This window comes from Capra hircus, chromosome 15, assembly GCF_001704415.2.
Source record: "Capra hircus breed San Clemente chromosome 15, ASM170441v1, whole genome shotgun sequence".
Classification (NCBI taxonomy): Eukaryota; Metazoa; Chordata; class Mammalia; order Artiodactyla; family Bovidae; genus Capra; species Capra hircus.
In genome coordinates, this window is record NC_030822.1 from 3,734,701 (window position 1) to 3,749,095 (window position 14,395).

A 14,395-nucleotide genomic window follows, 5' to 3' on the forward strand; every position below is an offset into this window, starting at 1 on the left:
TGATGAGCTGATCCAATGGCGATGCAACAACTATCCCTTATTTCTTGCCTTCTAACACTATAAAATATATGCATAAGTAAGCTCTTGATGGAAAACATAGTGGCAACCCTCACTCTAATTAAAGTATTTGTTTGCTACGCATATAGCAACTCAATGTATGTTTCACTCAGAGATAACATATATAATAAGTCTATTCTTAATTTAACAAGAAAAAGCATTAACAACAATTATTGTCTACTCTGAATGTGTGTAATCAGCTTTTTAAAAGGAGAGCATTTTTATGTGGGAGAGAACTGTATAAGGAGAGAATCTTATATTTCAAAGACACTTGAGTTTCTGATCTAGTGTGAAGTGTCCAGTTCCATGGCAGAAAACATTCCCTTATAGTTCAAAATAAAATGTACTTCAAGGACTATTCATTATTCTGTACAAATGCTCAGAGTTTAATATACCAATAGGAGTTAGTTGTTCAGTCATGTCCAACTCTGATCCCAGGGACTATAGACCGCCAGGTTTCTCTGTCCATGGGGTTCTCAAGTCAAGAATATTGGAGGAGGTTGCCATTTCCTTCTCCATAATCTATCAATAGGGTTTTAAAAATCATTCTTTTATATGTATCATCAGCACTTCTACTTAGCAATCAGTGGGCAGAGATGTGAGTGACTTGGCAAGAGAATGGACCAGATATCATCCAGTATCCTTGTTCTCCTCTTCTGAAATTTGAAATAATTAAGGTATTTGATTTTACTCACCTGAGCAGAGTGATCTGCCCAGACCTGGTCTGGAGGCCTTTGCATGAAGTGTGCTAACTGGTTTATACAAGTGCTTGAAGTCTCTGAAGACCTTCACACGGAAATCTGTGTCACGGCCCTAGTCCCTAAACAGGAGAATCAAAATTCCCAGTACAGATTAGGTCCCCCAGGGAAGTAAGGAAAAACTGAATGTTTATTAGTCAAGCCTCTATGCAGAAATGCCACGTAAGGTGCAAATCTGTCGATAGCCAGGGAGTATTCTTGAAAACCGCTGATTAACTATTGCATCCATTCATTCCAGCCTTTTTTATTCTGAATTTTACCCCTAAATTGCTTGGAAGTGTTGCCTCTGGCTCTTGAACGGAGAAAAGCACAGGATTCTGGCTCCAATGTTGAATTTTAACGTACATATTGGAAACAGAACCAAATGTAAAGCCCACATTCTTGGGTCAAGATAAACCCTGGTGTATTTACCACAAGAACCAGACAATGTACAACATAAAAGCAAAAATCTTGCTATGTGTGCTTACTTACTTCCATTTTTACAACTGTGAATGTAAAAAGGCACTTCAAGCACCTCGTAGCAAAGCTTGTATGTAGTTGTATACTTTCCACAATAACATTTCAATATTGAAAGAGCTACATTTATTCATATCTGTGGATTTTAAAATATGAAAACATGATAAAGAATGTAACAGAAAATAAACTGTAAAATAAACCACTTTAGTTGACATGGTATTTTAACATGATTAATTTAGCCAACAACTGAATGTAATAATTTATAATGTAAGCCCATTTTAGGGAAAAAAAATTTAGCTTAGACTCTGTATTGAAGGAGGTAGCCCTATTAAAATTAAATCGGGTGCTTGATTTACTACTGGAGCTTCAGCTTCAGAGCCAGTCCTTCCAGTGAATACTCAGGGCTGCTTTCCCTTAGGATTGACTGGTTTAATCTCCTTGCTGTCCAAGCGACTCTCAAGAGTCTTCTACAACTTACTTGAATGCATATAAACATTTAATTCTCACACAGTAAACTGCTAGGTTTCAGTGTCATAGCTCATGTTAATACCTTCCTCTTCATGCGACTCTTGTGCTTGAAGAAAAAGTGTTGATTCCAATAATAGGCCAATGTTTTAAAGTGCCCTGACATTTCAGAGATACTTATTGAGGGATTAATAGAGTAATTTTGTGATATTATTTTATCTAATTATCATCTATTCGTCTTTCACTGCTTTCTTTATTTTAGCTTGTTTATTGCTATTTCTATGCTTTATTTCAGGAAGCATTCTGGAGGATATTCTGGCTTATTAATGAGAATTTTCTTCTGCCTGATGTATAATTTCTGTTCAATTTTTTAATTACTTTATAAAGAGAAGTAATAGTTCACAGCAAAATTAAGAGGGAGGTACAGATATTTTACATGCATGCCCCTTATTAATATTCTGCATCAAAATGGTATATTTTTTACATTTGATAAGCCCACATTGACACATCATAATCACTCAAAGTCCATTATTTACATTAGACTTCACTATTGGGGCTGTATGTCCTATGAGTTTCAGAAATACATATAATGACATGAATCCATCATCATATTCTTATATAGAATTGTTTTCAATGCCCTAAAAGTCCTCTGTACTCTGTCTCTTTATCCTCCTGTTCCCAAACCTCTGGCAACCACTGATCATTTTATCCCTTGTGTTCTCCGATTGTCATGTTTGTAGGTTTTTTCTTCTTTAATAATAACCTAACAGATGTGAGGTGATATGCAGTTGCACTTTTGATTTGCATTTGATAAAATTTCTGTACTACCCAAGGCAATGAAAAATATAATGCAATGCTTATCAAATAACATTGGTATTTTTTTAAATAGGAAAAAAACATTCTAAATTTATGTGATGCCAAAGATTTCAAATATCCAAAGATATCTTGTGCAAAAGTACAAATCTTCTGTCATCACACATCTTGGTTTCAAAAATGTATTACAAAGCTACAGTACTTGAACCATACAGTATTGGTATAAAAACAGACATATAGACCAATGGAGAAGGCAATGGCACCCCACTCCAGTACTCTTGCCTGGAAAATCCAATGGACGGAAGAGCCTGGTGGACTGTAGTCCATGGGGTCGCTAAGAGTTGGACACGACTGAGCGACTTCACTTTCACTTTTCACTTTCATGCACTGGGGAAGGAAATGGCAACCCACTCCAGTCTTCTTACCTGGAAAATCCCAGGGATGGGGGAGCCCGGTGGGCTGCTGTCTCTGGGGTCGCACGGAGTTGGGCACGACTGAAGTGACTTAGCAGCATAGACTAATGGAGCAGAATAAGGAGCCCACAGATCAGTTCGCATGTATTTAGTCAATTGATCTTCAACAAGGGGTTCGACAAAAGACAGTGTGAAAAGGATAATCACTTCAACAAGCTGTGTTGGCAAAACTGGATATCCATATGCAAAACAACAAAACTCAACCCTCATCTTAAACCATGAACAAAAGTAAACTTAAAGACTCAAACATAATGCATGACACCATAAAACTCTCAGAAGAAATATAAAGGAAAAGCCTCATGACATTAGTGATAATTTAATAGATATTACATCACAAGCACAGGCACAAAAGAAAAATTAGGTAAGTGTGAATACATGACAGTAAAAGTATATACAGCAAAGAAAGCAACCCACAGAGTAAGGAGGCCTCCTACAGAGTGGGAGAAAATGTTCAAACCACTTGAACAGAATCTCCTCCAAGGAAGACACACAAATGGACAACAGGTTATAGGAAAAAGTACATAAAACCACTAGTTATTAGGGAAATACAAATATAAAGCATTATTGTAAATCAGAGGCTGAATGACTTATTTATTCAACAAATATTACTAGGTCATGAATTATTCCAAGATTATTTTCTTTTTTGAGTGAATCATCATGTTGCTACTTTGAACCAGATCATAATTGGAGTGTATTCCCCTTGGGGACTCTCCTGTGGTTTGATCGGCAGTTGAGTAGGTAGATATAAGCAGTTTGAGTTAATTACATTCAGAGTATATCAAAATCTGCTTTTGCCAATCCACAGGTAAGAGAAAGTTTCAGGCATTTGCTGAGTACTTTAGGAGTTTGGACCTAATAACATCAGGTATGTTGTGTAATCCTTTCATTAATAGCTATTGTCTCTCATATAGTTGAATAAATACATCAAAGAAAATAAAATATTAAATTTTTATTGGTTAATTATTGTTGTCATAGTTCAGTTACAATTTTTTACAAGTGACTTAAACTGTGACTCAGCTTGTCTAGTTGATAATTCACTGGATCCACAGTAAACGATATTGAAACAAGTATAATAATTTTGAAAAAAATGTTTTGTTTTGTTCTTTCAAAAAAATTCTTTACATTTTCACCACAAGTCTTGAGACAGTTGAAAATCAAAGACTTTAGATATTCAAAAGTAATAAATGAGTGATTATTTAGTAAAAGAAAAAAAAACAATGTAATGCAAAATAATGGAGAAATACATTTGAATGAAATATGTTGTCATATAATAATTTAATCATGGCCCATCATCTTAGAAAAAAATCTTCATTATTCTTTTGGATACACCTAAGAAGGACAAAAGAGTTAGAAAGAATTTATGAGCTAGGGAATAGCTCATAAAATATTACAGTCTGAGAGGCTGCTACTCTGTAGGACCAGGCTAATTTAGCATTATCTATTTAACATCATTTTAAATATATTCAGTTTTATTAATGTATTTTATGTTACAATATTTGTAAATAAATTTTGATTTACTCCACTTTGTTAAATCAATATTAATGATTTCATTTTATAAACAAATTATAACAAATCATTTTACACAGTTACTGAAAGTAACTAGAACGCTGATATTCTATTCCAGGTATCTGCACACTGATACAGTAGGTCATGTTATTGTATGTAGGAAGGAAATTGATTTTAGCCAATAATTTGGTGTTTTAAGCTAATTTAATATGGAAGCAACTAATAGAATGCAGTGGTAAATTAACTGGTTTATCCAGTGGATTTAGATGGCATGAATTCAGCCCGTGAGTGAGTGAATACACGTATTTTCCCACTTGAGTCTTCAGGGAGTGGCATGAACGCCTGACACACTGTGCTGCCACCACGTTCTGATCTACACCTGGGAAATTATACCCTGGCAAAAAGTAAATACGAGGACACAAATCACATTCCGTTGAGTCACAATGTTATTCATTCTTTTGGTAGGAAATGAATTGCAATTTTTAAAAAATCTTCAAGTTTGTTCCATGAGGCATCAACATGAAGAATGTCATCGAAGTAACATCCTTTTTACTGAAAGACTTCACAGACAATCTTGAACTGCAAATCATCTTTTTCTTCTTGTTTCCAGCAATTTACCTCTTTACGCTGATTGGAAATTTAGAACTGGTTGTATTAGTCATTGGGGATTGCCGGCTCCACAACCCCGTGTACTATTTTCTGAGTGTGCTTTCATCTGTGGATGCCTGCTATTCCTCAGTAATTACTCCCAAAATGTTAGTAGATTTTTTGTCAAAGAGCAAAGCCATTTCCTTGCTTGAATGTGCAATACAGATGTTCCTTGCTGTTACTTCTGGGCCCACAGAATGCTCTCTTCTGGCCACAATGGCCTATGGTCGCTATGTGGCATCTACGGCCCCTCCTGTGTTCAGTCAGCATGGCTCCCAGAGTCTACATGCCACTCAGCATTGCTTCCCATGTGGGTGGCATCTTGCATGCTTCTGTACACACAGTGGCCACTTTCAGCCTCTCCTTCTGTGCCTCCAGTGAAATCAGACACGTCTTCTGTGACATCCCTCCCCTCCTCGCTATTTGTTGCTCTGACACTCACAGCTTCTGCTCTTCTCCTTTGTGGGCTCTATTGAGATGGTCACTGTCCTGACTGTCCCGATCTCCTATGGCCTCATCCTGCTGGCCATTCTGAGGATGCGTTCCGCTGAAGGCAGAAGGAGAGTGTTTTCCACATGTGGCTCTCACCTAACCAGAGTGTCCATTTTTCATGGTACTGTTCTCTTCATGTATGTGAGGCCAAGTTCCAACTGTGCCTCAGATCATGATATGATTGTGTCTATAATTTATAGCATTGTGATTCCAATGCTGAATCCTATCATCTATAGTTTAAGGAACAAAGATGTAAAAGAGGCGATGAAGAGAGTGTTTGCCAAAAAATGCTTTATCAATAAAGTATATTATCACAGTAAAAATTAATCTAAAAATATTGAGAGTGATGTTATGTACCATAATACCAAGAAGATATGATGAAATTCTTCTGTTTAAACTTATTTCAATACAAACATCATAGCTAACCTTCTATCTATGTTATTTTTATAAGCAGAAAAATTGTATCATCCATTTGTGCCTCAATATTATCCCATTGATAGAGGTGTCCACACACACCCTCACACACACATGCACACACACCTATACACGTTTGTATGTAAAAACATGCTGATTGATATAACACAAACACACACAGGCATATGTGTATGTAACTTTTCTTTAGCATATTATATATTCTTTTCTTCTTTCATCTTGATACAACTTGAATGTATAGTTCCCAATATTCACAACTGTAATTAACATTATATCTGATTAGCTTGATCAAATGCCAACTAATCAATAGCAAACCCACAGTTCATATGATCCCATAGCATGGAGTCATTGGTATCTGAATTCATTTCAAAGCATTCTACTCTATCCTTAGATTTATTCATTGGCAGCTATATAATCCCACTCTGTGGTTTGGGGAACATAGATAACATGTTCAAATTCCTGGTGTTAACTACTGTGCTGATTGGTAAGGATGCATTTTTTCCATTTTTGTTATTTCATTCAGAGCTTGAGTGCTAAACAAATCTCTAATTTCTCTCAAAAAATAAAGTCCAGGCATTGACATCTATCACGATCACACATTAAAAAAAGACAAACACAATTAAGAGAGTAGTGTATAGCTGGCCTGTGTATTCGGTTCTTTCCACAGCTGAGCCCCAATCCCCCTTTATGGATTAGATTACAGGTCTGGCACTGCCTCAGATTTCAGCTCTCTGTTCCTTGGACCCTTTCAACTCTGATAGGCCCCTGCAGAAACCCCCACTCCTCATGCTCAGGCCCGAGAACCTCATTACAGAAGGGTCTCTCCTACATGCCTGTTTAAGCCTTGTTTCCAATAGGCCTCATTTTCATTGCGAGAACATGAGTCCTTCAGAGATAAGTTTAAGATGTAGTGTTCTCCTTTCCTGCTTTCACTCATTTGTATTTATTACTTTTAATCACAATTTTTCAAAAACTCATTTTCTTAAAGGAGCATCCTTACTTTTAAACCCAAGACAATCTTCTGAGATTTAGAGTCCAACCTAATGATACTTTTCTGAATTGGAATTAAGTTTAAATTATAATTCAACAGCTCTTGTGCAGAACCCTCTCACCTATATTACCTGTATGTGAAAGTGCTGGTAGCTCAGTCGTCTCCATCTCTTTGCAACCTTGTGGACTATAGCCTGCCAGGCTCCTCTGTCCATGGAATTCTCCAGGCAAGAATACTTTAGTGGGTTGCCATTTCCTACTTCAGGGAGTCTTCCTGACCCAGGGATCGAACCTGGGTCTCCTGCATTGCAGGCAGGTTCTTCTTCACCATTTGAGCCATCAGGGAAGCCCTTATTGTATTTATTCCTATGCATATCTCTGCTCTAATTTCTCCTGTTTGGGATACTTTCCTCGCTGCTATTCACATGGTTCCTTCTACTAAATATCAAAACTAAACCATGTTCCCTGATATTAGTTATAGTTGCAAATCCATACTATGCAAGTGTGTTGTTGAATAGTGTGTGTGTATGTGTGTGTGTGTGTATCATTCAGCATTGAAGAGATTCTTAAACATAACTCAACATTACAAAAATAAATTTTATGCTTTAAAATTTTAGTTTTTAAGAAAGTAAACACTAATATAGGAAAAAAACTAACCATAAACAGAGAAAATAGATACAGTTATGCATCTGTTAAATTTATAAATAATAGACTAGAAGTACATAGAATTATTGTTTCCCACGTGGTGCTATGGTAAGGAATTAGCCTGCCAATGCAGGAGACACTAGAAATGTAGGTCCTATCCCTGGGTCAGGAAGATTCCCTAGAGAAGGCAATGGCACCCCACTCCAGTACTCTTGCCTGGAAACTCCGATGAATGGAGGAGCCTGGTAGGCTGTGGTCCATGGGGTGGCTAAGAGTCAGACACAACTGAGCGACTTCAATTTCACTTTTCACTTTCATGCATTGGAGAAGGAAATGGCAACCCACTCCAGTGTTCTTGCCTGGAGAATCCCAGGGATAGGGGAGCCTGGTGGGCTGCCATCTATGGGGTCGCACAGACTCGGACATGACTGAAGCGACTTAGCAGCAGCAGCAGCAACAAAGGGACATAACCACAATAAAAATGGTGGACCACATTGGATGAACAATATTACACGGAAAATGCACAGGAAAAAATGTCAGGGCTGTGGTCAGATTGCAGACATGTATAAGGGCCACCAGGAGAAGGCAGATCTGTGGAGAAACCACCACCCGGCAGAGCAGGGGGCTGCAAATAGCCACATAGCGGTCGTAGGCCACAGCAGCCAGCACAAAAATCTCAGCCACAACAATGGCTATGAATCCATTCAGCTGGGCTGCACATGCATAGTAAGATATGGTTTTCTTTGTAACCAAGAAGTTAACCAACATTTTAGGGGCAATAACAGAAGAATTGCCCAAATTGATGATAGCCAAGTACCAGAGGAAAAGTACATGGAGGGGTTGAAGCTGAAAGTCCATGCTGGTGAGGATGATGATTCCCAGGTTCCCTGTCATGTTCATTCCATAGATGACCAGGAACACCCAGAAAAGAGGAATCCTGAGTTCTGGACGGTCTGAGATCCTCATTAGAATGAATTTAATCACTTGAGCGCAGTTCCCTGGAGCTATCTATATTGCAGATTTCTTCTTAGTGAGGGAAAAAAGCAGAAGAGCTCCAGAAAAAATATCTACTTCTCCTTTATTGAACATGCCAAAGCCTTCGACTATGTGGATAACATCAAACTGTGGAAATTTCATAATGAGATGGGAATATCAGACCACCTGACCTGCCTCCTGAGAAATCTATATGCAGGTCAGGAAGCAACAGTTTAGAACTGAACAAGGAACAACAAACTGGTTCCAAATCAAGAAAAGAATACTCCAAGTTTGTATATTGTCACCCTGCTTATTTAACTTGCATACAGAGTACATCATAAGATATGCTAGACTGGAAGAAGCATAAGCTGGAATCAAGATTGCCAGGAGAAATATCAATAACCAGATATGCAGATGACACCATCCTTATGGCAGAAAGTGAAGAGGAACTAAAGAGCATCTTGATGAGCATGAAAGAAGAGTGAAAAAGTTGACTTAAAACTCAATATTCAGAAAATTAAGATCATGGTATCTAATCTCATCACTTCATGGCAAATAGATGGGAAAGAGTGTCAGACTTTATTTTTGGGGGCTCTAAAATCACTGCAGATGGTGACTTCAGCCATGAAATTAAAAGACGTTTATTCTTTGGAAGAAAAGTTATGACTGACCTACACAGAATATTAAAAAACAGAGACATTATTTTGTCAACAAAGGTCGGTCTAGTTAAGGCTATGGTTTTTCCAGTGGTCATGTATGGATGTGAGAGTTGGACTATACTGATATACGGCAAAACCAATTCAATATTGTAAAGTGATTAATCTTGTTGTATGGCAAAACCAATACAATATTGTAAAGTAAAATAAAGAAAAAAATATCAAATAAATTTATATTAAAAAAAAGAAAGAAAGAAAATGTAATTTTTGGGGAAAAAAAAAGCTGAGCGCCAAAGAATTGATGCTTTTGAACTGTGGTGTTGAAGACCCTTGAGATCCCTTAGACTGCAAGGAGATCCAACCAGTCCATTCTAAAGGAAATCAGTCCAGAATATTCATTGGAAGGACTGATGCTGAAGCTGAAACTCCCATACTTTGGCCACCTGATACTAAGAGCTGACTCTTTAGAAAAGACCCTGATGCTGGGAAAGATTGAAGGAGGGAAGAGAAAGGGTCGACAGAGGATGAGATGGTTGGATGGCATCACTGACTCAATGGATATGAGTTTATGTGAACTCCGGGAGTTAGTGATGGACAAGGAGGCCTTGCGTGCTGCAGTCCATGGTGTCACCAAGTCAGACACGACTGAGCGACTGAACTGATGGGACCAAATGCCATCAACTCAGTTTTTTGAATGTTGCATTTTAAGCCTGCTTTTTCACTCTCTTCTTTCAACCTCTTTAGTTCCTGCTGGTTTTTTTCATTAGAATGGTATCATCTGCATATCTGAGGTTGTTGATATTACTCCCTGCCATCTTGACTCCAGCTTGTGAGTTATCCAGCCCTGTATTTAGCATGATATACTCTACATATAAGTTAAATATACAGGGTGACGATATACAACCTTAATACTCCTTTCTCATATTTGAACCAGTCCAGAGTCCCATGTCCGTTTCTAAACATTTCTTGGCTGCATACAGATTTCTCAGGCAGCAGGTAGGATGGTGTGGCATTCCTATCTCTTGAAGAATTACCCTCTAATGGCTCAGAGGGTAAAAAGTCTGCTTGCAGTGTGGGAGACCCAGGTTTGATCCCTTGGTCAGGAAGATGCCCTGGAAAAGGAGGTAGCAACCCTTTCCAGTATTCTGACCTGGAAAATTCCATGGACAGAGGAGTCTTGCAGGATACAGTCCATAGGGTGCAAAGAGTCAGACACAACTGATCAACTTCACTTTTTTTAAAGAACTTTCCACAGTTTGTTGCCATCCAAACAGTCAAAGACTTTAGCAAAGTCAATGAAGCAGAAGTAGATTTTTTTTTAATTCTCTTCTTTTTCTATAATCCAACAGATGTTTGACAAGTTGACCTCTGGTTCCTCTGCCTTTTCTATATCCAGCTTGTACATGTGGAAGTTTTTGGTTCATGCACTGCTGAGGCCTAACTTGAAGGATTTTGAGCATTACCTTGGCAGCATGTGAAATGAAAGCAATTGTTTCGTAGCTTGAACATTCTTTGGGATTGGAATGAAAACTGACCTTTTCCAGCCCTGTGGCCACTGCCAAGTTTTCCAAATTTGCAGGCATATTGAGTGCAGCACTTTAACAATATCAGTTTTTAAGGTTTGAGTTAGCTCAACTGGAATTCTATCACCTCCACTAGCTTTGTTTGTAGTAATGCTACCTAAGGCCCGCTTGACTTCATACTCCAGTATGTCTGGCTCTAAGTGAATGAGCACACTGTTGTGGTTATCTGGCTCATTAGGAACTTTTTTGTATAATGTTCTGTGTATTCTTGCCACCTCTTCTTGATCTCTTCTACTGCTGTTAGGCCCTTGATGTTTCTGTTCTTTGCTAAGTACATCTTTGCGTAAAATATTCCGTTAGTATCTCCAATTTTCTTGACGAGATCTGAAGTCTTTCCCATTCTATTCTTTTTGTCTATTTCTTTATATTGCTCTCTTAAGAAGGCTTTCTTACCTTGCTATTCTCTGGAAATCTGCATTCAGTTGGGTATATTTTCCCCTTTATCCTTTGCCCTTTCTCCTTTTGCAAGTTCCTGGTCTATAAGTATTGTGGGATATAGAGTATGTGTAAATAAATTGCCTTTGTATTAACAGCTTCTAAAATAAACCCAAAATCTACTTTTGAGCAGCAGATGTTCAAAAGTTACTTGCTAACTGACGGACTGAAAGAGACAAATGGAGAGTAAGTGAAGGAATGAATGTCTACAATATCAGCCCTGAAATCCTGAAATAAAGCATGAGATTTTTGTTCCAAGGCCCATAGTTTTACAGTAATATGATTATTTAAATGACTTTGACTTTGATAAAGAAACAGAGACAACCTACATATCATTTTCTAGAATAGTCACTACTTTAGTGCAGGGCACAACTGTTCTTTCTTCATCGACTTAGTCCTAAAATTAGTAAAGTTATGGTATGTTCTTAGCTCTAAACTTAACAAAATAACAGATAAATCGTGGACGATAGAAAGGAAGTTCCAAAGATTGTTCACCATGAAGTCACTTTTTACAATGATGTAAATTCTGGAATGCTGTGCTGTTGCTTCCTCCGCTGTCCTGTGTCTTGTCTGTCATGTAACCAATGACACTGTCTGCACCAGGCAGAGTTAACAAGACCTTCATTTGTTCATGGTTCTGCCAACCTCTCCATTGATTCAGCATTCCTATAACAATGTTGGGCTTTCAGGTGGTTCAGTGGTAAAGAATATGTCTGCCAATGCAGGAGACAGAGGAAATGTGGGTTTCATCCCTGAATCTGGAAGATTCCCAAGAGTAGGAATGGCAATCCACTCCAGAATTCTTGCTAGGAAATCCCATGGACAGAGGAGTCTGACTGGCTGGAGTCCCTGTTGTCACAAAGAGTCAGAAACAACTGACCACACACACACATAAGATTGTTAAGGTTCCTCTTTTTTTACAATTTCCATTCTTATTGGTGTGTTATTTTTCACCTTGATCTCTCATTTGAAGCTTATTATTTATTGTATGAGGGTTTTTTAATTTCCTAAATCTTCCGTATGTTACATAATAAACGTCTCTTGGTCAGACAAAACGGTAAGACAGTGCCAGGATCACAAAGCTCTCCTGTCAAAAATATTTGTAAGAAGCACACACACAGATACAAACGTACAGAAAAATGGCATGAAAGACACTACATTTCCATTACCCATGTTAAACAGTGGATATATCTTACAGGATGCACGAATTTAAAGTAAAATTTGACAACGTATAAGCTAAATTTCCTTTGAATTAACCTCTTACATTCTCAACCATGTGTTTTCTTTTGTCATTTTTGAATGTAAGCATGATGTCTATAAGTGTTAATTCATGGACTTTATTATCTGTGAGAAATCAAAGGTGGATATAATGCTTGTGCTTTGAAAGAATTTAAAATAAAGAGAAACTGCTTCCTCAAATCAGAACGGTAGTAACACCAGGAACTTGGACATGTTATCTATGGTTTCCAAATCACAGACTGGGATTAGATGACTGACAATGTATAAATCTAAGAATGGAGGCCAAGTCAGATACCAGTGACTCCAGGTTATGTAGTCATTTCAGCTACAGTTTTGGTATTGATTAATTAGTATTTGATAAAATAGTCATTTATAATTATAATACTATTTATAAATGCAAATTGGAGTCTATATATCCAAGTTATATGGGGATAACCTAATAAATATTATAAAATAAAGATTATATATGCATATGTCCTTGACTGTGCTAGCGTTCTGTCAGTCAGTACAGCTTATGCATACACATATACACACGCACACATGCACACATGTGCACATATACACATGTTGGTAGGAACATACTGAGAAGCATGTGGATGATAGCAAATGGGCTTTTCCGCACATAAGTATAGTTTAGGTAGAGGGTTGATCTTTGCTTTAAAACATCCAGGGAGAAAAGAAATGCATTCATAATGCAAAAATACTTTCAGCATATCTTCTTGATATTGAGGCATAGAAGAACCTTACCCTCAATTTTGTTAACTTTTAATTTTTACAGTGAAAATATGCTTTACAGCTAAATCAAATTTTCCAGAACATTCTCTTCATTGCCTCTTTTACATCCTTATTCCTTAAACTATAGATGATGGGATTCAGCATGGGAATCACAACGCTGTAGAAGAGGGACACTACCATGTCATGGTCCAAGGCATAGCTGGAACTTGGCCTCACGTACATGAAGAGGATGGTCCCATGAAAAATGGACACTCCAGTTAGGTGAGAGCCACATGTTGAAAAGACTTTCCTTCTCCCTTCAGCGGAACGCATCCTCAGAATGGCCAGCAGGATGAAACCATAGGAGATCAGGACAATCAGGACAGTGACCATCTCAATAGAGCCCACAAAGGAGAAGAGCAGAAGCTGGTTCGTGTGAGTGTCAGAGCAAGAAATAGCGAGGAGGGGAGGGATGTCACAGAACACATGTCTGATTTCACTGGAGGCACAGAAGGAAAGGCTGAAAGTAGCCACTGTGTGTAAAGTAGCATGCAAGATGCCACCCACATAGGAAGCAATGATGAGTGGCACATAGACTCTGGGAGCCATGCTGACTGAATACAGGAGGGGTTCGTAGATGGCCACATAGCGATCATATGGCATTGCAGCCAAGAGAAAACATTCTGTGGTCCCAAAAGTAGTGAAGAGAAACATCTGTGCTGCACACTCAGGCAACAAAATGGTTTTGTTTTTTGACATAAAGTCTACTAACATTTTTGGTGTAATTACTGAGGAATAGCAGGCATCCACAGATGAAAGCACACTCAGAAAATAGTACATGGGGTTGTGGAGCCGGCAATCCCCAATGACCAATACAACCAGTCCTAAATTTCCAATCAAAGTAAAGAGATAAATTGCTAGAAACAGGAAAAATAAGATAAATTGTATTTCAGAATTATCTGTGAGGCCTTTCAGTACAAATATAGTAACTTCAGTGGTATTCTTCATGGTGACTCCTCATGGAACAAATTTAAACATAAAATTACAATTCATTTACT

The 14,395-nt window shown here is 37.9% G+C and overlaps 1 protein-coding gene and 2 pseudogenes across 1 annotated transcript; 1 reads left to right on the forward strand and 2 right to left on the reverse strand.

Annotated features, from left to right (window-relative positions):
• LOC102185943 lies at positions 1,242–5,995 on the forward strand (annotated as a pseudogene).
• On the reverse strand, positions 6,315–11,226 carry LOC102185678 (annotated as a pseudogene).
• On the reverse strand, positions 13,425–14,390 carry LOC102185387 (olfactory receptor 5T2-like). The gene is given in 1 exon segment (XM_013969914.2): positions 13,425–14,390. A coding segment is annotated over 1 exon segment (966 nt).